The sequence below is a fragment of the Corella eumyota genome, chromosome 2 (assembly GCF_963082875.1).
Source record: "Corella eumyota chromosome 2, kaCorEumy4.1, whole genome shotgun sequence".
Taxonomy (NCBI): Eukaryota; Metazoa; Chordata; class Ascidiacea; order Phlebobranchia; family Corellidae; genus Corella; species Corella eumyota.
The window spans coordinates 3,142,814-3,169,811 of NC_137491.1; the positions used below are offsets into that span (position 1 = coordinate 3,142,814).

The window sequence follows — 26,998 nt, forward strand, 5'->3', positions numbered from 1 at the left end:
ATCTTTGCGAAATGTTTTATCTTGAATGTTAGTTAGGCCAATGCGCGTCTAATAAAATACAAAATTTTAAGTTTTGAGATTTCATCAATTTTTAATAAAAGTGTCATAACTTTTATGAATATTAATATTTTCAAAAAATATTTTGTAAACACGTTAATTTGGCCTGTGCAGTTTTAACAAAACAAATATTTTTCGATTTAAAATTTTTTTTATTTTTTTTCAAATTTATATGCAATATTATTTGCCAAAAATATCATGTGACCTAGTTTAACCCATATCATGCGGTATGGGGTTGGTGATACACGTCCCCTTGAAACTTTTGTTTTACTGAAAATTTTTGCGAAATGTTTTATCTTAAATGTTAGTTAGGTAATGCGCGTCTAATAAAATATAAAATTTTAGGTTTTGAGATTTTATCAATTTTTAATAAAAGTCCGACTGGCACACATTTATTTTTGTATATTTTTTTTTATTTGATAAAATTTTAAATACAGACAGTTATTTACAACAACATTAAAAAATACACTCAAAATAGTAGTAAAATACTTAATATATGAACCACTGAATAAAACTGAAAAGCACCAATTCAAGTCAAATCTATTGAGGACTAATATTGAACTAAACACGCTACAAATAGAAAGGCAGTTAATACTTAATCAATATTTACACATCTAAATAGCAATTCCCTTTTTAAATAGGCAGTTTTCGTTACAGTAAATTTTTAGAAAACGCAAAAATATAGTTTAACGTTAAAATTATTTCATTACAAAAAAGTCTTATATTTTACTGAAATTAGGCTATACGAAATTCGGTCGAGGTAATTAGCAAAATCCTAAGCTATAAAAGCAAACCTTTACTACAAAATAAAATTGAAATTACAAAAAAGTTATAACAGTAAAATTGAATAAAAATTAAACGGTCTACCACCATAGTAATGAAACTTAAAACAGTGGCACGAATATAGAAATCACAATGTGGCAAAAAGGAATGTTTTATCAAGTTATTTTGAAAACGATTTTAAAGCTCGCACTGCTAGTAGCTTGCTACCACTTGCACCAGGTAAAGCGGAAAAGATTGGACGTTTGGAACTACTTAGACCGGGACTCGAACCCTCGTCCTGGTTCTCAGCTTCGGATTTAATTTCCATTTTTTGAACGATTAGTCGTAAGAGATCGTGTTGTTGGTCAAGGGAATTTTGCATTTTTTTGATTCTGTGTTAAAATATAACAAATGTACTTTTAATTTATCTATCCTACAATACAAATAAGCATATATACATTTCTTTAAATTGTTTATTTACCTGTCTTTTTGCTTGGAGAGTTCTAATTGCAATAGACTTGTGTTTGAGTCCAAATCTTTAGATTCTTCATCTCCATATTCTGACTGTACGCCAGTGTGCTTGAACAACTAAAAAAAAATAAACTGTTAATCGTTTATAGTAGTTTTTATGCACAGTTATTCGGTAATCACTTTTTCACACAGAAATTTTTTAGACTATAGGTGCTTCAAAAATATGATATTTTAAGTCAAGTTTTAAGTTTGGATTTTTTTAAACGTTGAATTACCTGTCCCCAAGCTTGTGCAAATTTCCCGCCAAATCGATTGGGATACAACGTCACATGAGCTTTGTCAACTCGCTTGAGAAATGAAGTCGGTAAGCGAGATTCGATAGAAGTGTGATGGTTAACCTGAATTAAAGTTAAAAGTTACATAAAAAAATCAAGTTGTCTTTTTTTTGGTGGTAAAAAAGTTAAATCAACTTGTCTATTAGTGTTTTTTAAGATACATAAATTTTGACAAATTCATTTCAATATATTTTTTGACCATTACTACAAGGTTTTATTTAAAAAAAACTTAACTACTTATTAAAGAACCATTCTTTAAGACATTTTTGCATTGTTTATATAACTACAATATTAAGGAGGGGCCAACAGATGTTTTTGTAAAATATTACCTGCATTGCTAGTCGTTGTAATACAGCATTGCTTTGAACTTGCGCAATATCGCCAACTGCCAAACCAATCAGTAAATTCATCAGCAATATTGGCATCACGATAATAAACAAAATCAACAATATAAAACTCGGTGCACTGTAATGGAAAGTGTTTGGATTTCCATCAACAAAGGGGTCAAGGAACTTCTCTATGTAGCCGATCTCACCTAGTAACATTGTTATGACCCGCATTATAGACAAACCTGGATCACTGAATGCTTTGTCAGCCTGCCAACAAAAGTATTGTGTCACTATTTTGAACTAGGCCTTATTATTAAATTTATTTTGTTTTAGGTAATGATCGTTTGGTACAATGTGGACCCGAAGATATTGTCTATTATTTTCCTACTGCTTAGATTTTGGGTTTGGGCCAAGTAAGAACAACCTTAGTCAAGATCGCTACAGCATAAATTGCACTAAAAATCCTATGTGGTAACACCATAAAGCTAGAAATATAATTTTGTTTTAGACCTACCTCGTTTTGCATTAGAACAGTGAAGGCAAGCGCAAAAGCCACGATCAAAAACGAGAATACAAGTAAAACCTTAACTAAGGTTTTAAGGATATGAAGAAACATCACGACATAGATACCAGCAATATCGAACCTTAAAAAAAACAAAAAAATGAATCTATTGGTAAGAGAGCGGGCCTAAATATTAGTATTATAGGCATAATTTAAATTATGCTAGCAACCTATGATTATATTCTCAATTGAAATAAATTTGTTACCTTCTTTAAATAAAAATGATATTCATATTATTACTAAATTACCAAAACAAATTGTTACACTCACTTTTGAAGAAAATTAAGCAGGTTAAACCAGGCCATAAATATAGCAACGGCGCCTAACTCAAATTGCCAATGCAATGGGTAACCAGTTAGAAATGGGGCAGCATATAAAACGCTTGTTACATATAACAACCATTCCATAGCATTAGTAATGTCCATAAAGTAGGCCAATTTCTGGAAAATTTAAAAACAATCGTGTTATGAGTTTATACGTGTTTTTATTACTTTATAGAGGTGGGCTCTATTTTACACTTGAGTTATTTGTAATAACCAAGCTAAGGAGCAAAAGTGAGAAATCGGTGCGACTTTAACCGGAAACCTTTGGTCGAAGTTTCTTTTTCATAACCAATGCACCACAATTTGTATTTATATAGTAATCTTCATTTGCGATATATACACTTGTCGAGAGAATATAAGTTGTACTAGAAGTCCAACATTGAAATTTCAATATATTTTAACAATGATACTTAATAGGCTCACCTGTTGAAACATCTGGACGCCTTCCTTACCGATTTGTAGAATGTTGACAACAATGAGAAGTATTATCATCGCCGATTGAAAGTTCGAGTAATAGATCGGAAAATTGGCCGGTGCACTCCCGTTAACACTAAATACAAGAAATAGATTCACATATTTTAAAACCTATTACAAAACAAACCAGAACTTATTAAACAAAAAGCAAGTGTTCTTTCTATTAAAAAAGCATCGCCAGATTTTAATATAGCGCCAAAATTTACTATACTTTATACTTTCACTACTTTCATAAGCAAAATATTTTATTTTTGCAACAACAATTGATCATAAACAAAAATTTTCTAAGAAACTTACATATTAACTGGGGTTTGATCGTTTTCTACATGAATTCCAGAATTGATTGTACAAACAAGGTATGTAATAGGAAATAAACTTAACATGTAGAATAACAAGTTAAGGCTGTGAAACAATCTTCCATAAGCGTTCCTAAAATTAAAACAAAATATTTGTTACAAATTTTACTCTTTAAACTGAATTTAGGTTTTAAAATAAACAAAACTTTTGATTCAATTGTGTAATAACAAACTGGTTAAAACGAAGAAAAACTAAAATTTTAATACTATTAATTCTCTAATAATTTATACATTACCATTTTTGCTGCAGGTAAGCAATTGCAACTGGATGTCGTAGGCACTCAACTCGATTAAATTCCACCATTTTCTAAAATTAACAAAATAAATTTTTATATGAAATCGAAAAATGTAAAATACAGATAAAATTAAAACTTACGTTTAAAGCTGGAAGAGCTAGACAGCTTTCTTCCATTGGAAATAAGGTTTCAAGTTCGTTGTATTTATCTTTTTCACTTGGATTGTCATGTTTGTCCTTCTTCACTTGCTTCAGTTGTTTAAGTAATTCGTCTCTTATTGTGATTGGAGGCTGCAAATACTGTAACAAAAAATACAACGCTTAACTCTAAAGTTGTGTACATAACTTTACCCTTTTATCAAGTTATGTGTCGATATTATCATATTACATAAGTAGTTTTAAACCTTTCAATTTCTAACAAAAATTTTGCTATTGTAAAAGTGCATACCAATAGTGCATATACAAAAGACTATAAATACCAGGGATAATGGGGCAATTTTTCCAGGATTTAAAAGATTGTACCCTACCTTGAAGTGATAGCGAATCCAGTAATCTTCACTTCGTTTGTCTACATCGGCAGTTTCTTTACAGCGATTCATCACAGCCTAAAATACAACAATTTTATTTAAGTGTATAAAATTTATAGGTTTTGTAAACACCAGTTGCAGAGTGAACCAGCAGCGTGGTGTCGTGGTAAGAACACTTGCTACACCAACATGAGGTCATGGATTTAATCCCCACTGCTCTTATGCTGCAACGCCCTTGAGTAAGATTCTATAAATGGCATGAACTCCTGCTGAGCCAGCACTTAATCAGCAGTATAATTATCGGGCAATTATAATCTATAATATCCCAAACTGCCAAAGGCAACTCGAGACTGGGCCGGAGTAACTGATGTTACTCTATGTTTAAGTCGTGCATTCGACTTTCCCACATCGAGGATAAAGATATATACAAAAAAAAATTTTGCATACCTTACATACCTTCTGCTTTTTAAATTACATGTGGTCGTTATTTAAATAACTCTTTATTGCATAAAAAATAGGGAAATTTCAAATTTAAACCAACCACTGAGACATCAGGTAGTTGTTGAATAAGTAGAAGAAAAGGGGGGTAAATCAATATCCCATGTTTTTGAAACACATTCATTGCTTCTTCCCATCGTGCATTCTATAAAATGAATATTGTTTTATACCAATAATTCATTTACAAATAAACAAGAAATTCTACATAGAAAATGTTATATTTTGCACTTTGCTTCAAATTTATTTATAAATTTGTGGATACAAAAACAAATAATACATTTGCACCAATAATTTGTTTAATCCTCAATAAGAATTCATCATAAAACCTCCGGTTAAATTACTTTTAATTTTTAGATTTCATTAACTATTACATTTAAATTTAATTGTTTTAATCTTTTCTGGTACCCAGACGTTTCTTTTTTGACTTTTGAACCTTACCTGTACAATGGAAAATGCGACTTCACGATTTTGGTCAATAATAGCTTCAGTAAAACAGGTTTCACCAGCATTGTTACGTAATATTGTCGCATTCAACTTCAACAATAAGTCGACAGCGTTCACGTGGCCTGCTTTAGCGGCTAAATGCAATGCTGTGTTCTGGAAAATCAGAAAATAAAACTTTAACAATTTTGTAATGGAAATTTATAATTTTTACTACATTTTGAAGTAACTACTTTTTTTTAATTTTGCACAGGAAAAAGTAACTACTTACCCCTTCTCCTTCGACTTGATCAATCAGGTGAAAATGGGTCTCCACCAACATTCGAATCGTTTTCGTGTAACCGCTGGATGCCGCCACATGCAACACTGATTCACCTTTAACATTACGATGCAGAATAGCTCCCCTACGTAAAAATATAAAACTTATCTTTGATTTGTAAAAAAGTAAAAATTAAATTAAAATTTTTTAATAAAATTATTTTATTTTTTAGAATTATTAGTGCGCGTACCCTGCCAAGTTATTAAACAGTTGAAAATGTGATTAATTGTATAAAATTACCTGTTTAGTAGAAGTTGTACAACTTTAACATGACCGTTAAGTGCAGCAAAATGCAATGGTGTCATTCCGAATTCGTCTTTTTCATTAATGATGTTTGGACCCTATCATCACAATAAATTGTTTTTAAATTTAATTTAATCTAAGCATCAAATAAAAAATATTTTTTAAATAAAATTGTGATTTTTGAAATAAATTCTTCTGTTAGTCTAAACGCACTAATGCCATAATATTAATTAACATTACAAAACTGTCAACTCAAGGTCATATTGATAAAAAAAAAACTTTAAAAGACTTAAATTTTATATCTTAAAGTTGAACTTGATAAATGCACTAGCATAAATACCTGGGGACTGTCCAATAACCGACAGCATGCATTGAATCTTCCATACATTGACGCAAAGTGCAGAGCTGATTGTTTTTTGCAAGTTTTTAGCAAAGCACTGACTCCGAAATTCATCAGGAGTTTCAGACTAGGTAAATTCCCCTCCTGGCATGCATAATGAAGTGGTGAGCACCCACGTGAATCGGGTTGGCTCATTAACTGCTGAGTTTCCGGTTTCTAAAACAACAAAAAAATATTTTTTTTGTATTTCTTAATCATCGATGTGAAAAGGTCGACTTCACGACCCAAACATAGAGTGACATCTGTTACCCTAGCCCAGTCTCGAGTTGCCTTTTGCAATTTGGGATATTATAGATTATAATTGCCCAATAATTAAGCTGCCGATTAAGCGTTTTCTTAGCAGGAGTTCTGTATATGCGACAGATAATAAACAATTGTAGCCTAAATATAGTTCGGGTTTATTACAATTCAAAATACATTAATTGTTTGAAGAATTTATGTTGTATTTAAACTTACGTTAAACATCTCACAAACACTCGACATATATTCTTTCTTGGTTTGATTTTCAGCCAAGTTACAAATATCCCCTCCTTTTAAAATTATCACGTGCATCAAATTACGTTCCTCCATGTCCTAGAATAGCGTTAAAATAAGGTTTATATTTATATACAGTCTAGACTCTAAAACAAGTGAAATATAGTCGTAGACTTTAAAAAAGATAAAAAATAGTATGTAAAAAATAAAACTTATACAATATAGTACAATGTTGTATGTTTATACAATGAAGTAGAAGAATAAATTTTAGTCAAGGGCTTTTAAAATCAAGGTTATACGCAAAAAACCTTATAAAATGATATATATGCAAATCTTTTCACGGCAAAAAATAATATGTATGCAAACCAAATAAAAAAGGTCCCCCAAAAAATTGTATTTAAGTTTTGTCTTATATGCGTAATATTAAAAAAATTACCTTAACCATGATATCAGCTCCCAAATCCAAAAGAGTTCGAACACTGTCCCAACTTTCTCGATAAGCTGCTAACATTAATGGAGTCCGTTCTTCAGCATCCATTATCTCAATATTAGCTCCTTTTTCGACCAGGTATTTGAGTATTGGTGGATGGTTATACATCGCAGCTCTGTTATAGTAAAAAAAATACATTTTGTATTATATATTAATAAGTATAAACTAGATATTAGCATTTTGCCATGGTTGACGTAATTTTTAGATTAAAAGTTTCAAGTTATATTTTAACTTCTGTAGCTATAGTTGGTTTAGCCTCTTTTAACTAATTCTGAATAAATAAAAGGTAAGTTTATATAAATAGTAAATCATTTTCAAAATGAAGCTTATTAAATGTGGGTAAGCCTAATAAAAAGACTTGAAACGTAGATGCAGCTCTTAAAATTTTCACACATATATGCCTGATAATCTAATAAGCAATATGCTTTAAATGTTTACAAAAAAATTAACAGCGAAAATCTTAATTCAACTTACTTGTGCAGTGGCGATTGTTCTTGCTTATCGAGAATAGACAAACATGCTTTCGCTTGTTCCGGGGCCAGATCGAACATAAGTTTAACTATTTGTAAGTTACCCTGTCCACAAACCATATGAAGTGGTGTCGAATCATCAGACTGTTTAGTGTCTAAGCGGGCACCAAACCTGGAGTGAAAATTTAGTTATTATAATTTTTCGTTTACCATTAATGTATTTGTTTATTTATACTTGGTGTTGGATGGAAAATTTATAACCTAATTTTATGACATTTTTTGGTGCCTTGGCTTTTTACAATTATTTTTGTTTGCCGATATTGCTAGAATAGTAACCTAGTTAAACTAAGTCAAAATAGCAAAAGCTAGCGCTTTACGATTAGTGACAGTACAAAAAAAGTTAAATAAGAAAAAGGTTATTATCACCTTAGACCTACAATATATATAGACCCGTTGCGTGCTTTTTATATTTAAATACCTTTTTTTTCAACCAAATTTTGGTACATTTACATTAACGTATTATTTACTTACTCCAAGCAGAGTCGAATCGAGCACATATTTCCACCAGTAACAGCGGTGTGTAGTGGACTACTTCGTTCTTTGTCACCAAAAGTTAATAACTGGGAAGCTGTATATCCCCATTTCTCTCCTTGAGCAAGTATAAGTTGCATCACCCTAAAACAAATAATAAAAAATATTACAAAGATTCAAACGAATACATATGCAGAAAGAGTTATTAGGATTTATTAGGCCTACCACCAGCAAAATAAATATTTATAATATTTTTAGCTGATATTTAAAACCTAAACAAAAATAAGAAAATTATAACAATTTATTTTTTGCATGACTTATTTTGTACATTTATATTAAGTGTGCTAAATGGGGTGTTAAGCTACACCTGTAAACGCTGGGCTTAATAGTAAATAGTGTAGCATTGATGCAACTTGAACTCAAAACCTTCTGGCCCTTAATCCGCTGGTATAACAGGTACGCCACCTTGCCAAACAAAATAATACTTAAATTACTTTCTTGATCCTACCGCTGCAGCAACATGTAGAGGTCTATAACCTTGACTACATGGTAAACAAGGCTTTGCACCTGAATCTAATAACATCTTGAACGCCTCCACGTGGTCAGTGTGAGCTCCGATATGTAAAGCTGTGTTGTTGCCTGAACCACGCATGTTTATATCAACCTAAAAATAAAAAAAAATTTAAAAAAAGTTAAATTTTTCTTCTTATAAAAAGATTTTTTGTATTTTTAGTTTGTGATGCAAGGTAACAAATTATTAGTTTTTTAAATCAGCACAGTTGTTTTTATAAATTTGGAGTTTCATGCATAATTACCTTCTTTTTAAAGATGTTTTATTAAACATAATTAATATTTAGTTTTTGATTAAAATAAGCTACTATTAAAACTACCTACTTTTCGATCTATCAAAACTTTAAGTGACCGCAACGAATTCTGCTTCACTGCCAGTAGTATAGCAGGATAACCATTATTATCACGTAAGGTCGGATCAGCGCCCACACTTAACAAATAATCAACACTTAATGCGGAATCACTGGAGACCGCCCAATGAAGTGCAGTAGCTTGTAGATCATCAGTAGCAGATAGAACTAAAAAAACATAATTTATATAAAAAAATTAGTTAAGATGCTTTAGTTAAGATGCCCCTTTTTATATTTTTTTATCCTCGAAGTGAGAAGGTCGACTTTACGACTTAAACATAGAGTAACATCTGTTACCCCACCCAGTCTTGATTTGCATTTGGCAATTTGGGATAATATAGATTATAATTGCCTGAATTACATGTTGGCTCAGCATCAAGCGTTAATATAATTAACAGCGCCTTACTTAAGGGCGCTACAGCACGTGGGGAGTGGGGATCAAACCCAAGACCTCGTGTAGTGAAGCCAAATGTTCTGACTATTACACGTACTGAAAGGAGAGATAAAGTAAGTAACATTAGCTCAATTTAAATATTTAAAACTTACGTTCTTGCCCGTTCGGATGACTTAAAATATAATTCATAACTTTTGTCTGTTCGGCCATTGCCGCATGGTGGAGCACCGTGGCACCCTTCCGGTCACAAGCCATAAGGCGATCGGGATCAGCATTGCAAAGGTCTGCAAGTTGGGAAACTTTTCCGTTTGTTGCAAGCTACAAAGAAATTATTAATTTAAGTTATTTATTATCTTGAAAAAAGAAAATTTTTCCAAATTTTTTTAAATTAAAAAAAAGTTACTTACATATTATTATATTTATAAAACTTTGTTTGTAAAAATTAAATGAAATAATATAAGAATATTTTAACGCCGTGCTTGTAAGTTAAAAAGCTTGAATATACAAACTGGCATTTCAACATTAACAAATAGCATGCACATTTCTTAAAAAGTTACATATTTAAAAAATAAATTAAACAAAACGGTGCAATACCAAAAATAACGTTTTTATTATTTACTTTAAAAATATCGGCTAAGTAATCAAAATGGTTAACTACAGTTGTAGATATAGGACTAACTGTCCTTTTATTTCGACTTAACATATTTGCGGTTCTACTAACACTTTCATGAAGTAACAACAATAATTACTCTAACACTATAATTAAATTTACAATAACTAAAGCATGCTAGTGCAAGCGCTATTGTAGTTCACTATTTTAAGGTTTTTAGAACTGAATATCTCCTATTATATAAACGGTGGACCTTTACAAAAAGCTAGCCAACTATAAACAATGGTAACATAAAACAACAAATGAAATTAGATATGGTTAACACATTTAAAAAGTACAAACAATTGACCATGACAAATACTAAAGGTATAAAAAATCATGACTAAGGTAAATCTAAAATGAGTTTGCATTTTTTTAAATGTTTTTAAAAAAATTTAAAACGTAACTTTAGAAATACCTTTAAATAAAAATGTTTATACCTTTAAATATTTAACTATGCCAAAATAAACTGCATTAATAAACAAAAAGGTACAATAAAAATGTTGTATAAAACCTAGTAAAAATACTACTAAAATTATTATTTTAAACCTAAAATTCAACCCACTTGCATTTCCATATTTATTTTATCAAAAGCTCTTCTTAATGCAGTATGACTTAGTGTACATTGATGATAACCAACATATTCTGATACTTGGTCACTGTTTATGTCAAATTCCGATACTTGTTCGTCATAAATATCATAATCGGTTTCTTCGTTATATAACACCGAAAGGCAGTTTTCGAAGCAGCCTGTTTTTTTAGCGCCGTAAATGCTGCTTTCTCGTGAAATTGCGTTGCTGTAGTTTTTATCGTTTGGTTTTTCAGGATTTCCGAATTCCAAGTCGACGTTAACAGGCTCTAAAACCCGACTAGAAGTTGATTTAATACTAATTATTGAATTTCGACTCATTTTCTACAACTTTGTCATTTAAAAATCATTTAAAATATAAAAGCACTAAAAACAATGCACCAAATAGTTTTACATTAAGTTTTACATATATAGCTTCTGTCAACTCAAGGCTTATTAAGATCGCTTTGCAAATAACTATAATGGCCTTAGCAAGTATATTAAGCTCGTTAATATTGCTTTGACAAATAGCAGCATTGTTGATACAGCATTGAAACATTTATTAACCTTTGATTTTTTAACGCATTAGTTGACATTAATGCATACATTATTATTTGTATTAGGTAAATTAAACATTAAATTTATGTTGTTAATTGTCAATTTAGACTTATACTTCCACATTTTTATTAACCTATCATTAAAATATGACCAAACATCACAAATAAATATTTTTGATATCAGTTATAAATGTTTAGCTATAAAAGTTACTTTATAACGTTTAACGTGCACCTTTAAAAGATCCATTTTACCTGACAACTTTACATTAATTTAAACTAATGTATATAATATATATATATATATATATATATATACCTAAACTAACATATTTAAGTCTGCTTAATATCAATAGGCCTAGCATAGCTTTTGCTGACTTTCGTAATTGAACGCAAGTTTGTATCGTAATATTTTGTATATTAAACATAACTTGACTCACTAACCTTCTACGTAAGCTTTAACACGTTTACCTTGTCGGATATCCTAGCGTTAGTAAAAAGCCTGAAGCTAGTTTTTTTTATTTGTCTAATCACAGATTTAAAATACTATTCTCTAACCGTTCTACAAAAGGAAAACAATTCTTTCTCTTAATTCTAAACAAAAAAAAGCCTAAATATTTATGCTAAAATGAAGAAATCAATACCTTCATTTCGATTTAAAATACTAAAAGCGTTATATATTATTTTATACCCTCTCATAAATCTAAGCTTAATGTTTTACAAATTAAAGGTATAACTAGGGGTTTGTGGTATTTATTCTGACAATGTCAATATTAGTATAAGTCAATTAATCATATTTATACAAAGCCATATAGTTAATCAAATCTTATTCTAAAAAGTAAAATGCTAAAATAAGTATTTAAAATTTTTAAATAACTGCAATTAAAGAATTTAACATCAAATTTTTTTAACATTCAATTATTTTTGAAACAATAAAATTTAATTTGTTCATTTTAACAATAAATATTTAGCATATTTTCAGATACGCTATTCGTTATTTTTACACTGCTAATCTTAAAGATTGTCGACACTAACCGATGTTCTATTGAACGAAACGAATTCTTTAACTAACAATAAATAATTGATTAAACTAAATACATTATACAGATATCTTTTAACTGTTTTTGCGATAAAGTTTTTTTAACAGTTGCTTAAAAAAATATCTAATTTAAAATCTTTATTATTCTTCAAACACCTAAGGTAAGTTTAATTTTTATACAATCAATACGAAAATAAGAAATAAAATAAAAAAAGCTTTTTTTTTGTATTTAAATTTAATTATTTTTTATTCTGAAATTACTTTTTAAAAATAGTTTAAATACATAAAAATAATACAGCTAAACAAATGTGATATACTAAGCCGCACTCTAAATTAAAACTAAAACTTTTTGAACGATAATATTACTGCTCAAGAGAATAAATATGAACAAAATACGACCTACGACCCCTAAACTTAATTAATTTTAGTTTAACCTTAAAATAACCTATTTAGAAAACAAATTAAAACTGAAAAACAAAAAATCAAACCTCAATCAGTTTTGAAGTTTCCACTTCAGAATATACACGAGATGAAATATTTTCCTGTTTCGAGCCACAACTTATGACGTCACATTTCCTATTATTACGTAGGCGTCGAAATTTTTCCATAGTTAGAAAATTTATTTTAAAATTGTTTTTTCTCTAAACGGTACAAAAAAGTAATTCAAAAATATTGCTTGATATAAATACTAACTTTTTCCTAAAGTCTTGAGTTAACCTTAATTTTATTTTTTCTTGTAAAAACAACTTATTGTCTGGATTTCAAACATATTTTTCGACAACTTTTTCAAGTACTTTTTAAGGTTAGGTTACGACAATGTATGACAAAAATTGTTAGTTATGCAACCTACATAACATACAAAATACTAAAGATTTCTCTTTTATTTAAAGGTATGTTACGGTAGGTTGCATGACAAAAATTCGAAAAGAAATTTAAAACAATTTACCCCGGAATAAAATTTAATAAATTATAAATTAATAAATTATTAAAGTATTTTTTTAAACATTGCTATCTAATCTTAATAAAAAAATCTATTTGCGAAAAAAAGTTGACATTATTTTAAACATTTATAAGTGAATAAAATATTATTTTTAACCGATAAATATTTTTTCACTTTTAAAATGTTAAATAATAAATAAAAGAATATTTAATGGTTTTTCAATTTAAGATAAGTACACAGTTAAGGACATTTGATAATGCTACTTATCAATTATTAATACTGTTTAACTAAATTTTGATAAACAAATTTGATAACCGTAGGTAAATGTTATTATTTTTCGCGCAATTTTTGTTAAAATGTGAGGTCTTTTCTCTTTACATATAAATTGCGCAACGACAAGAAAAAAAAGATGTTTTAAAAATAACATTTTAAAATTATTAAATAAATAAACACGATGACAAGACGTTTTCGCAAAATTATGTGGTTTAAAATGACGAAGCATTTTAGGACAGGTGCTAGAAATGAAAAAATGTTTTTTTATGTCATGGCCATCTGTCGGATTAAGAAAAGACTAAAAAATATTTTAACACCAAAATTTAAATTATTAAAAAATGCGTATGAATTACCAAATATTTTGTAATATTTTAGATACCAATTTTCCTTTATTCAACATTGTAAAAAAGGCTATTTTAGAGTATAAAAAATTTTATGATAATAAAAATTCTTAACAAGAATATTACTTGAATAAATTTTAATATAAATTTAACTTTTTTTAATTCAAAATAATTAATTTTTTTAATTGTTTGGAAATTTTATCCGTAACAATTCAGAAAAAAAATTAATATTTTAAATTAAAAAAAATTTTAAATACATTTTAATAAAAAATAAATAACTGAGCCAAATATTTTCACAAACAAAACAAAAAACAACCAATTTTTTACCAATATTTACTAATGCAACATATGTGTTATAGGACCTTTACCTTCCCGTTTATATTAATCATACTTTAGTATAAGATCCATTTATATAGAAGATAGGTGTTTAATATCTTGTTTAAATATTTACCACCGCGAGAAAATCGACAATACTGATTTTTAAACGATAGCAAACTGTTTTTTATATGTTTAAATAGCATATTGATCCTGCCGAACTATCCAAATAAATAAATTGATCGATTGAATTTAAGGTACTATCTGATTACAAAATAAATAAGTTAAAATCAAATTTATTATCTTCTATAAATAGCCGTAAATATTAACTGTTTACCTGTATTAAAAGGCAACTGTTTAATATGAAATTTTTGGCTATAAAGTAATATTTTAGAAAAAAGACATTATACTAGTAACAGTATACAAAAACTAACATTTATTATTTTTATAAAAGATCTACAACGTTTTACCAAATTCTATTAATTTGTATTACATCTGTTTTAACGTTCATTAAATTGAGTAATAATAAAAATAATTCCTTTTTTTGCAAAACAAAACCCAAAATTTTAACTAATTTTTTAGCAAAAAAGTTTAAGTGATTTTGCTAACTTGTCATGCATATTAACAAGCGTGAAAATTAAACAAATAAAATTACAAGTAATATAGCTACAAATAAAATAAAATGGACAACAAATAAGATCTAACTTCTTAACTTAAAACAAAGAAAAAATCAAAGTTTTAAACATGCAAAAAGTAAGATTTTTACAATGTTATATTAATTCAAGAATATGCTGAAGATCAAACCATTTTCAAACTAATTGTGCAAGCTTATTTTCAACAAACAACATCTTAAACTGTTTTACCTTAAACGTATACATCGGACTATCCGTGATTAAACACGTGGTTGTGACGTCATTTCTCACCTGAATCAATTCCTTTCCATCAAGAGAGTTCTCGGACGAGTTAAGTTTGCCAAAATTTCTGTCTGAAATGTTTTGTGATTTTGTTAACATCGATTGAGGTTTATTTTAAAAAATACCTAAGCTAAGATCGGAGTGAATTTAGTGTTGTAAAATTACATAAAATTAATGCAAAAAAGAATTTTACAAGCACTACATTTTTTACTAAGTTTTCATCAATAATTTTAAAATGTTAATATATCAATGAAAGTAAATAATAAATAATTTTTAACTTCAAGAAAATAACAAATTTTTAATGAAAAAAAAACACAAAAAAAAATATAATTAAAAAATTCTACGCAAAAAATTAAAAAATTATTTCTTTAAATTTTAGGACATAAATAAATTAATATACATCATACAACTTCTAACGTGAAATTTTTTTAAAAAAACCTAAAATATTTTACCAATCCATCCCGCGCATATTTTGCAATCACACAGAGCATCATGACTTTTCATTTGTGACAAATTCCGTTTACAGCTCCTCTTCCTCAACGGAGGTTTTCTTTTAGGCACAGGAGTATTATTCCTGGATGTTGAAGGTGTGCCACTTACGCTACTGAGTCCGGTCGCTTTCACTGCACTATACACAGCCTAAAGGTAAAATTTAAATGATTAGTTTGTAAATATGAGTTACTGGCGATAGTGTCAGTTTGCAGTTTGTGATGTCTGGATTTCGAGTCTCACTGATTCCATAGCATTTGTTCTTAAGCTGGGTGTTTATGTATTATTTATTAACATACATACTGTTATTTTAAGCTTACTAACTTATAAAAACTTTGTAAGTTCCATAAAAAATAATTAACTTGATTTATAATGTATTTTATGTTAAGAAAATCGCGTAAATATATTAAAAGTTTATTACCAAAAATGAAATACAATCAATTCAAAAACAATTACATGCAGCTTTGTCATTTAATTTTTATAACTTTCTAAGCACCTTGCTAAATCTTCTGCCCATTTCATTATCTTTACTAGCCGCAACATTTTGTTTATCGCATTTTTTATCCGTTTTCATTTTCAAGATTATAACAATACAAAACAATAAACTAAATACCGGTTCTCCTAAATACAACCTTTTATACCAAACCAAGAAAAGGACATCCGTAAAATATGACGCGGTAGCATATGACACTTTAGCGTATTAAAAATCCATAATATTTTTTGTTTGCCCTTTACAAACAAAATTTTAAGATTTATTGAAAGATATACGGTCTTAGAATAAGGGTCTCACATACTTTATCGTAATCTGATTACGGGTATCGGAATACAGTTTTTTTGCATTAAATATTCAAAAAAGGTTTTTTCTATTTTTATATTGTGTAGTAAGCGACTTCAAATATCGGAATCTTTAAATATGCTTGTAATTTTATCTTACAAAATCTTTAAATCTCGAATTACAAATCTGGAAAAAAGTGCCGTGTCATCAGTCAGAGCAAAAAACATGAGTCATCATAATGTCACGATAAAAATTTTGACAAAATTTCAAAAAGTTACGTAATTCTAGGAGATAAAAATTCTAAAAAATACGCTAAAATATAAATAAAATTTTGAATTTTATTTTACCTTAAGTCTTCGGATTGACCCAGAGCTACTTTTTCTACGGTCAGAACTACTTTTTATTCTTTTAAACCTATCAGCATTTTCCCTTTCAAATTCATTTTGCAAAGAATCTGTTGCTGGCATGCTTATACCATTAATTTTAATGGTAGGCATTAGTTCGGCTAACTCCGCCGAATCTGATGACATATTCCCTAGCTTTTTGTTGTCCTAATACTAACGAAATCGTGAATAATTAATTTCCCATAAACACAACCTTTAAAACATAACATCGGTTAATACAATTATGCTAATTGTTTGTGTATATTAAACTTGTACAAAATAAACACACTTATATCGTTCGCAAATTGTTTTTTTTGTTATCTACTCTGCTATTTTATTTAACAATACACTATTTTACCTATAGTTAAATAAACATATTTTGTTGAATATTTAATACTTATGCCTTATTTTGATTTCGTGCAAAGTAAAGCTATTATGCCAATATAAATAAAACTTCAAATACATTTGCCTTGGTATCTAGAATTAGGTAAAATAGGTAAACCAAAACCTTCAAATACAACAAAATGTAAGCTTCTAGTCTCTTTAATAAAAGCTTTTTTCTCTATGTTTGTATTTGTTACAGCTCAAAATCACTATTCTAAAATCTACTACACTAATATTTGCACTCTTTTTATTAACATAAAAATAGTGTATAGGATTATTTAAAGATGCTCTATACCCTATACCAGCTTACTAGACATTTTTTACCGGAAAATAACTATCCTATTTTGCTTAGTAGCAAACACATGTAGGGCTTATATTTACAACAGTAGCCCACGCGCTCTGAGGTATTGTTTTACTACGCTCAGTTGGAATGTACTGACTGAAGTGACTGGGCATCGTTATGTAGCAAATATATATGTTTACCCGTCGGCTATTAAGTCAATCAGCCGGAAAGTAATAGCTAGTTTGCGATGGAAGCTGTTAATGATCTTTGCCAATAATTCTGTTTTTAAGCATCAGTAATCTTTTAATTTAATATTAAGCAATTGATTTTTATTTTAAATTTCATAATGTTAAAGTTTTACGATGTTTACATATATGGTACACTCATATTGGCATTTGAGCATATCGTTATACCTATAAAACCAGTACATCTCTCTTACATGCTATAATACACAATTTTTTACGGTTTTTAGCCCAACACAGACTGTCTTTCGCTATTATTTAGCATATTTATAACCTACTTAACTGTCTGCTATATTTATAATACGCTGGGTACTCGAATTGCTTAACAAAACACTATACACCTTGAGTACTTGAAAGAATAGTAACACGTACACGTGGATATATGTATATAGTGTACTTTAAAATTAATGATTGGCAAAATTCTAGTAAATAAAAATACAGATCAAACAGATTGCCGACAATTAAAAATAGATTTAGAAATAATACATTAAATATTTGGTTTGAATAATAAAGAGACTGCTAACTTAATTAATTTTTACTTTTTGATTTTTATTTATTTACTAAATTATTACTTACTAAATAAATACTTATTTCATTTTTAAACACTAACAAATTGCAAAAATACTAAAATTTTAGGCTACAAATTGTCAATAAAATGCACATTTTTATACGAGTTTAATCATTTATATTCATTTTAAGCAAAAATACGAGAAAGTATAAACCTTTCACCTATAATTTTTAATCGTATCGTTCTATCTAGTTAACCTGACTGCCCTAATGACTCTGAATAAAATAAAAACCGCGACATTTAAAATCAAAAGTCATGGTAAGTTACTTTTAGTGTTACAGAATTTTTCTGCATTTAAGAAACTACCTCAGGTGATCGTGAATTTAAGCGATGTTAAGATGCTATGTTTTTGCATATAAGTTAGTGGGTAAAACCCAAATTGCCCACAAACACTTTTTTTTATGTCGTTTGCAAGTTTTGAGATATTTTTTAATAAAAAAATCTTGAAGGGAAATTTTTTTGCGGTTTTGAAATTTAAATTTTTGGTGTAAACTTGCCTTTTGGTTCCCCATAAAATCACCAAAAATAAAGAATTTTTGGATATTATTCAATGTACGTTTGTTGTACTTATTATTAAATAATAAATATACAACAATTAATAAATTATAAAACAGTCAAATGTAAGTGCGAAGGTAAATTAACATATAAACATAAAATTTTTATAACAATATTTTAATTAGCTAATAAATTATTTTTAAAATGTATAGCAATACATTAAAATGCTTTAAATATTAGAAAGACTACTCGATAGCCCGCCATACACGGTGTTTTATTGTTATAAAATGGTCGCAACTCTCAAGTAATATTTGGCATTTGCCCGTGATAATTCACCAACACATCACAAACGACAGTTTTATTTATTTTAAAAGTCTATAATTTGAACATACATGAATACTAAGGTATGTATATATATCGTCTTCTAAGCTCTATATATATATAAATATATAATACGTTTTACAAAAATAAATCGAAACTTGTATGCTAAACAGTTACTTATCTTGTGTTTTGCTCATATCAAATTAAGCTCCATACAAGGCTTTATTTTTTGCATATTAAATTAGGTAAAGCACCTGTGACCCTGTTGCGAACCCCCTATCCTGTTGCTTTTACCAACGCAAAAGAGTAAGGTGGCTTCCCCTTTTTCTTATATTTAAATGTGCGGGGTCTTTTTTTCAGATAACTTTTATAAACCGGGATTAAGGGTAATAAAAGTTGTTTATTAGAAATTTGACTTTTCGCAATTTTTTGTGATAGTTCTCATATAAATAAATATACAACAAAAAAGGCAATTTCAAAAAAATAAGACAAATAATGGATTACAGTATATTATACATGATTTTTTTTTAATTTAAAAAAAATTGTTATAATAATAGTTTATATATATTTTTATTAAATAAATTAAATTAGCTTAAAAAAATATATAACAAAATAAAAAAACAAGAAATCATAACTTGTCTAACACAGTGTGATAATAATTAGTTTGATAAGTTTTTTTTTAAAAAACAAATGTGACAAAAAACTTAATATCTTATTTATTTTATTTATTGTTTGATTATATTGAACAATTTTTACCTTATAATTTTTAAAACATGCTTACATATGAAACAGCCTTATAACATATCTCTTAACACAACAATTTCAAAAAAATCCTATTTAAAAAAAACAAGTTTTATTTTCCAGTTCCTTGTATTATCCATTCCTTTTGGCATAATGGACATCTATTATTTTGTTCAACCCATAGAGCCATACAACAGTTGTGAAAAGAATGATTACATTCTCCCCATACCACAACACAACCATCTTGTTTGTTGTCAGCCTGACATCTTAAACAAGCATCTAAAACAATTATAAATTTTTTGATTCCATTAAATGGTTTTTTTAAGTTTTTTATAATGTAAGATATTTTGCCAAAATGCCAAATATTTTAATAGTCGAATTATAGCTGGGAAAACATTATGCCACCTTTAAAGCAATTTACATTTTAGAGGTGACATATTAATGCCCTTAATTATTATAAGCGCTAAATATTAAGGTAAAATGTAATTAGCAAGTTATTTTGCTAATTAAAATCTTACTTTTTATTATTATTTCAAAAATACATATCACAAAACATTTTTATTTTTGTTATTCTGACCAGGTCCAGAATTTTATTTGTTTAACTAAACTCTAATTTATTGTTATCTCTACATTTTAAAGAACATTACATAAAACAATATGGAACAATTTGGATTGAATCAAGATTTATATAAATAAGACCTTGGATTCAATTCCCAATGCTCTCATGTTGTAGCACCCTTGAGTAAAGCCCTTGTTATTATCAATAATTTTTCTCAAACTGCCTAAGGCAACTTGAGACTTGGTCAGGGTAAATGATGTTACTATCTGTTTAGGTTGTAAAGTTAACCTTTTCACATTTTTTTTGTATATATCTTTATTCTCGATGTGGAAAGGTCGACTGAATGACCTTAACATAAAGTAACATCAGTTACCTAGACCCAGTCTCAAGTTTCCTGTGGCAGTTTGGGATATTATAGATTATAATTGCCCGATAATTATGCTGCTAATTAAGTTCTGGCTCAGCAGGAGTTATACCGTTTATAGCGCTTTACTCAAGAGCTACAGCATGAGATCAGTGGGGATTGAACTCACGACCTCATGTGTGGTGTAGCAAGTGTTCTTACCACTACACCATTTAAAGCCGATTTAATTGCAGATTAATAAATACAAAACTAAAAAATAAGAATATAAATGTGACCAATCTAGAATAAATCTTACTTACCCATAACTTGAACCCGACATATCGCACAAGTATCACATTCTACATCCCAACTCCACACTGCCACAGCATTCCATTTCTTTAACGTGAAAATTTGATCAACTTTTTCATTCCCGTTATCACCCGCTGCTTTACTGTTTGTTTCCATTGAGATTCAAGCGTTTTTGTGTAATATTAAGTACGATATAGTCCTACAAAGTAATTTAAACAAAAAAAAAATTGTGAGAGAATGAAAAAACTAAAAAATATTCTTGCTATTTTGCCGCCCATTTCTGTTCAAATAAAAAACTTGGGTTTTTTACCTTTGCCATTTATTACTTTAAATACTTTCAATTTTACTTTTTAACTAAAACTTTAATTTTGAAATATAAATACTGGCATTAAAAAATTAATTATTTAGAATAACTCGTTATTCGCTATAGCGAATTATAACATTTGTTAAAATCCATAAATACGATGTTGCCAAATAATAAAATATATGATTTTGAATTAAATAAGGTAAAGTTTAAATTATAAAAAAAACTCCGCTTAAACGTTAATTGAATAGTGTGTTTAAGGTAACTAAAAAAAAAATTATTGTTTTAATTTGTAGACATCAGATCTTGGCCTGAGTTTGTTTAATAACGGTCAACAAATTTATTAGTTGTAATTTTTTAAAGCCTATTTAGTTATAATTTCCCGCACGTTTTTATACATTACTAAAAAGTCAGATCAAAAGATTTGCAAAAAATCAATAAGATAAGAATTAAATCTGAACAAAAATATTTGGTGAAGTTAATGATATAACGTATTTTAAGTTTGTATTATCTAATCAGAACAAAGAAGTTACATTAAAACATTACATTGTATCACACGTAATTGTTTGGATAAGCCTGAAAGGTGCGCCGCGCTTACCCGCTTATTCATTGATTTTAAGTCACGCGTGAAGTCGGTATGTGACTGTGGGTGAGAACTTGTTTATTTCTCAGTATTCCTAGTCAAAAGGCAAAATATAGGTCAGTTGCACGTTCAACTTTACTTAAATAAGTTTTTTTTGATATAAAGTAAAAAAAAACGGTTTAAATCTATATTCATGATTTGTAAGTGTAAATTAAACATTTAAATATTTCTAGAAAGGTTTTTAAATTATTTCTAGAAAGGTAAAATTAAATTATTTGTAGAAAGGTAGATTTAAATTTTTGTAGAAAGGTAAATCATTTCTAGATTTGTAGAAAGGTAGATCATTTCTAGAAAACCAAATTGTTTAAAGTTTTCGTTAATTTTGTTTTTAAAAATGATGTCAAATAAATGAACAGCCTCTTAAGTTGAGTTTTAAAAGATGGGTATTTTAAATGATCATAAAACAATGTTGTAATCTTCACCCTTTTTATCAATTTATAACCAAAGCTATTATTATAACAGCTTATCACCTATTACAAATAGAATAGATGAGCGTAAAATGGCATTTTGGTAATTTCCCTTGGCGGTATTTCGTTTTAAATTGAAAAAAATTTCGTAAAAGCTAAGTTATTACGTCATTAGGTATTTTAAATTTATAATGCATGATAGAAGGTCGAAAGACTAGTGATTGTGTCGGGTAAGAAAGCTAGTTACTGAAAGTTTATAAGGCATGAAATAACAAAGAAAGAATATAAAACCCTCTTTACATAATTGACTAAGCATTTAGATATGCGCTACGTAAATTACATCAATAGAGAATAAACACATCAGGCTAGGGAGAATTGAATTGAACCAAGGCAAAACGTTGTGGATCTAATTGGTTTTATGCCAGCTATGGTGATTACGATTAGGCGATAGGCATAATGACAAACAACTCTATTTCGTGTTTTTTAACCATTGTGTAAATACGATATTTAATATTACGTCATCAGACCCACATAATCTAAGTATACTTTAATCATTAACCTATGTGTTATTAGATGTAGTTAAAATGTGTGATTTTATGACGTCACACAGCGAACAGCGATCGGGACTAATTTCGTAATACCAGGCTTGTCTCTGGCATGCCTTTTAAAATGATTTATCTAGTTTTAATAATTTGATAAATTCAGACAATATTTTACGAATAAAGGTATTTATTTTACAAAATATATATTTAGTATTGAATTGAACACGAATTTTTTATTTTAATTACGTCATTCCAAGTTGTGACGTCGTTAGTGCAAATCAAATTAACTAAATAAAAATTTGACGTTTTTTTAGTTTAGTTTTAGAAAAAATTTAATTTATTTTTTAATTTTTAAATTAAGCTTCAACATATATATCAAAGTTTAGAATACCCAAATATGGCAACAATGGCCATGTAATATACATAGGCAGATAGCAAAGGGGGTATTATTTTTTGTTTAAATATTGATTTATGGTTTTGATTCAAATAAGGCAAAGTTTAAATTATGAAAAAAACTCCGCTTAAACGTTAATTGAATTGTGTGGTTAAGGTAACTTAAAAAAGGATTTTATTGTTTTAATTTGTAGACATCAGATCTTGGCCTGAGTTTGTTTAATAACGGTCAACAAATTTATTAGTTGTAATTTTTTAAAGCCTATTTAGTTATAACTTCCCGCACGTTTTTATACACTATGTAGTTGAAAAATATTTAAAATTGTTCTATATAACATAAAACTACTCACTATTAATATGTAATACTTAACTATAATTTGTCTGTATGATAATATGTTTATTTTTATTTAGGTATTTAGTTTTACTAAAAATTTAAATAAATAAATTTATGAAAAAAACAAAGTTCGGTATGTCGTATTGTTCAAGCGTTCTATGGAAAATGTTTTTTTTTTGGTATTAGTTGGCTTTGCAATGGTCGAGGGCGAGCCAAAACCGGTAAATATATCATTCAAATGTAATTTCTAAAAAGTTAAAATTTATTTAAAACAAATATTGTTTTAAACTTGTTTTAGTGTCGAATTCATAGTGGGAACACTACTAAGATGACTTTGTGCGGTGAGATGGAATACCGTGACCCGGAATCTCTTTCATGCCAAACATGCCCTTCTGGGCACAAGAACTTTGGACCAAATTGTGAAAGACAGTGTTTAATCAAAATCTAGTAAGTTTTAGTTATTATTCACCCTATAGTCGAGATTTTAATTGTCTTAATATAGTTGAAACTGTCAACCTACATTTGCTCGCATATCACAAATAGTAGTTTTATTTATTTAAAGGCCTTTAATTTTAGATATGCTTACATACAATATATCGTCAATTTAGCCTTATTATTTTTTTAAATAACTTTATGTATTTATCCATTGGATAAATATTCCTGAATTATAACCTGTTTCTAAACCTTATCAAAATTGAAAAAATAAGCATATTTACGATATATTCTAAAGTCTTAACTTTGCTTAATGTATCATAATTTCTTTAATTTAGTTAGCATAGCCCGATGTTATTTTTTAATTTTTTAGATAACATAAGATCATATTTAACTTTCTTGAAAAGTTATCTAAAAATGCCAAAGTCGACGTTAATTTTATAGATAGTCTTTTAAATGACTGGTGATACATGTAAATTTATTTAATAATCAACTTAACGTAGAAACAGATTTGGCATAGTTATGTGCTTTAACAGATTTGGCATAGTAAAACGTGCGTATAATATCAAACAACAAAACATACATGCGTTAAATAGCAAACTACAAAACATTCGTAAAGAATAACACGTTGCACAAACAAAACATTGTTTAAACAAAAAGTAGATCTACAAACGTTAACATAAAAAGTTTAAAAACGATATTATCCACTTTTAATATTTTAAAAGTTACATATTTGATGACAAAATGATTTTTTAGTCCATCTTTGCCGGAAGTTGACGAAGTTGACGAAGTTGACGAAGACAAGGGTAATGAAGTTGACGCGGAAATTAAAAATCCAACTATATCCACTCCGACTGTTGCTCCCTCTACAGAAAACCAAGTAATTTTTTTAAATACTATTTGTAGTGTGTATCTCATATGACCTTAACTTAATGTGAACAACTTTTTGCATCGAAACATAGGTTAATTTATAAATATTCAAAAAACTTTTATTTTGCACTAAAGTATGAGCCTTTTTCAGATTAGGTGTGGCATCGTTTTTAAACAAAAGTACCTTGATTAACACGTTTTTATCATTAAGTTTTAGAAATGATGTATAATTCATTTTATTTCTTTGTAAATAAGGTTTATGTCAATGCATAAATGTAGTGTATGTCTATCCTATGTAGCATATGTGATTTGTACCTAACAAGTCTTATGTGGTGTTACCTTGGATGGTATATAACTAATTTTAAATTTGATTTAAAGGTTACACCAACAAAAGTGGGAGTACAAGATCCACCGAAACTTAATCTGACAACCCCAACGACCAAATCTATTGAGCCACCAGATAATGCGGAGGATGTGAACTTCACCAAGGTAGAGAAGGTGACCGAAAAACCCGAAACCCCGCCCACTGTTGTTGATATTCCGACAACTGGCAATGAGTCTGTTAAAAAAACAGGTGAAACTTGAACAAAATTTTACCGCTTTAATCTTTTTCTTAAACGCCTTACTATTAATCTTTTACGATTACTCTAACAACTAGATTTTAGTAAAATGGTAAACAATATCTTTTTTAGAGGGCGGTTCTACTGGGCTCATTGTCGGATTGGTAGTTCCATTGTTCATTTTATTTGTTGGTATCTGTATTTGTGTTTTTTTGCTGATACGGTATCGACGAAAATATAATTCTATGAAGCAACAAAATCTAACGGTTAGGTAAGTGTTAAACCGGTACGCACCTAATATTATGAAAACCAAAGTTTTTTTTAAGTTTGCTATATTTTTAGTTATATAAACAATATAGAAACGTCAATGTTTTGAATAACCTCAATTATTTTTTTAACAGTTTTGCCAACGACAGCACGGAGGAATTTGAAGAAGAAGAAGTTTTTCTGCCACCGTTAATTTAACAAAAAATATTTCTTGTACAAAAGTGCACTTTTTAAAGTTATTAATTTTACTAGGTACTTATGTTTTGCCTTTAAAGCAAATTTATCCTTTCAAAAAATAGCTTATAATGGCTTGCTATATGCCATTACATTTCTCTGGTAATGTAAGCAAAAATATCATGGAAAAAAAGATCTTTAAATATTGTTTTGTGTAGCTAAACGAATTAAGAAAAGCAACTGTGAGGGTTATTGCGCGTACTGATTTAATGAAATATATTTGTTTTGTTGACTGCATGTTTCAAATTTCACTAAAATATCTTATTACCTATTTTTAGACTTTCTTTTTTTTTTAAATTTAACTTATTGAATTTTTTTCTATATGCATGCTGTGAAATTGTTTTACTTTTTTTCGATTTTCTAATTTTCCTACAGCATACTGATTGGGAAACTCAGTTGTCCCTACATCATACTGATTGGGAAACTGTTGTCCCTACATCATACTGATTGGGAAACTCAGTTTTAGAAAAACACATTTGTCACATGGCATCTTTATTTACATAAAAACTCATTGTTAAATAAATAAAAAACAAAAAAGACGGATTAGCTTTACTGTTTAGCAAGGTTAAGTGATACTAAATATTTTTTAACATGTTTCTTAAAAAGCAGGAGCCACTCATAATTTGTATTTATTTTAACTGATTTAAGTATTTTGAATAAGTTTACAGATATTATAAACATCTTACTAGTTTGTATTTAACAGCCTGCCTTCACACAAACTTGATTTAAAATCCTCAAACACGTGCGTACTAACAATATCAGATTTGTTTACCCTTCCCAATTCGGCGTCAAAATACTCGGGTTATAACATATATTCAATAAAAGTTCCATTTTCCAAAAGAAATTCATTAAAAAAAACTGAATCATATTCGCTTTCTTCTTGGCAAAACATATTAACGCCGATAAAATAAAAATA

The 26,998-nt window shown here is 28.4% G+C and overlaps 3 protein-coding genes across 5 annotated transcripts; 1 reads left to right on the top strand and 2 right to left on the bottom strand.

The window, feature by feature from the left end:
- Nucleotides 1–467: 467 nt before the first annotated feature.
- LOC145744064 (transient receptor potential cation channel subfamily A member 1-like) lies at nucleotides 468–16,968 on the bottom strand. Of its 3 annotated transcripts, XM_082562158.1 has the most exons (26): nucleotides 16,816–16,968; nucleotides 15,657–15,843; nucleotides 15,154–15,275; nucleotides 9,764–9,929; nucleotides 9,192–9,385; nucleotides 8,792–8,961; nucleotides 8,298–8,441; nucleotides 7,771–7,938; nucleotides 7,243–7,411; nucleotides 6,789–6,905; nucleotides 6,273–6,488; nucleotides 5,930–6,030; nucleotides 5,642–5,774; nucleotides 5,368–5,526; nucleotides 4,973–5,074; nucleotides 4,432–4,509; nucleotides 4,046–4,204; nucleotides 3,906–3,976; nucleotides 3,611–3,742; nucleotides 3,263–3,389; nucleotides 2,787–2,956; nucleotides 2,469–2,598; nucleotides 1,955–2,221; nucleotides 1,566–1,688; nucleotides 1,301–1,407; nucleotides 468–1,211 (listed from the first exon to the last, which is right to left on the bottom strand). In XM_082562158.1, the coding sequence occupies exons 1-26, from the start codon at nucleotides 16,963–16,965 to the stop codon at nucleotides 1,001–1,003; spliced, it is 3,873 nt and encodes a 1,290-aa protein (XP_082418284.1). In that variant the 5' UTR covers nucleotides 16,966–16,968; the 3' UTR covers nucleotides 468–1,000. The 3 variants fall into 3 exon arrangements, with proteins under 3 accessions (XP_082418284.1, XP_082418286.1, XP_082418285.1); XM_082562160.1 differs by lacking the exons at nucleotides 15,154–15,275; nucleotides 15,657–15,843; nucleotides 16,816–16,968 and adding an exon at nucleotides 12,910–12,956; XM_082562159.1 differs by lacking the exons at nucleotides 15,154–15,275; nucleotides 15,657–15,843; nucleotides 16,816–16,968 and adding an exon at nucleotides 10,826–11,495.
- Nucleotides 16,969–19,797: 2,829 nt separating this feature from the next.
- LOC145741750 (RING-box protein 2-like) lies at nucleotides 19,798–21,290 on the bottom strand. Its single transcript, XM_082559396.1, has 2 exons — nucleotides 21,108–21,290; nucleotides 19,798–20,164 (listed from the first exon to the last, which is right to left on the bottom strand). Exons 1-2 carry the CDS (start codon nucleotides 21,250–21,252, stop codon nucleotides 19,998–20,000), a joined length of 312 nt encoding a protein of 103 aa, XP_082415522.1. The 5' UTR covers nucleotides 21,253–21,290; the 3' UTR covers nucleotides 19,798–19,997.
- A 2,508-nt stretch (nucleotides 21,291–23,798) lies between these two features.
- Nucleotides 23,799–26,605, top strand: LOC145741749 (uncharacterized). Its single transcript, XM_082559395.1, has 6 exons — nucleotides 23,799–23,940; nucleotides 24,018–24,166; nucleotides 24,908–25,031; nucleotides 25,400–25,595; nucleotides 25,714–25,852; nucleotides 25,983–26,605. The coding sequence occupies exons 1-6, from the start codon at nucleotides 23,878–23,880 to the stop codon at nucleotides 26,044–26,046; spliced, it is 735 nt and encodes a 244-aa protein (XP_082415521.1). The 5' UTR covers nucleotides 23,799–23,877; the 3' UTR covers nucleotides 26,047–26,605.
- Nucleotides 26,606–26,998: the final 393 nt, after the last annotated feature.

Coding starts and splice junctions, on each gene's coding strand:
- LOC145741750 (XM_082559396.1), bottom strand. CDS start 21,252: ATGGAAACAAACAGTAAAGCAGCGGGTGATAACGGGAATGAAAAAGTT. Junction 20,165..21,107: donor ATGTCGGGTTCAAGTTATGG/GTAAGTAAGATT, acceptor TAATTGTTTTAG/ATGCTTGTTTAAGATGTCAG.
- LOC145741749 (XM_082559395.1), top strand. CDS start 23,878: ATGGAAAATGTTTTTTTTTTGGTATTAGTTGGCTTTGCAATGGTCGAG. Junction 24,167..24,907: donor CAGTGTTTAATCAAAATCTA/GTAAGTTTTAGT, acceptor ATGATTTTTTAG/TCCATCTTTGCCGGAAGTTG. Junction 25,853..25,982: donor CAACAAAATCTAACGGTTAG/GTAAGTGTTAAA, acceptor TTTTTTTAACAG/TTTTGCCAACGACAGCACGG.
- LOC145744064 (XM_082562158.1), bottom strand. CDS start 16,965: ATGCCTACCATTAAAATTAATGGTATAAGCATGCCAGCAACAGATTCT. Junction 3,977..4,045: donor TAGCTCTTCCAGCTTTAAAC/GTAAGTTTTAAT, acceptor TGTTAATTTTAG/AAAATGGTGGAATTTAATCG. Junction 1,408..1,565: donor TTGCACAAGCTTGGGGACAG/GTAATTCAACGT, acceptor ATTTTTTTTTAG/TTGTTCAAGCACACTGGCGT.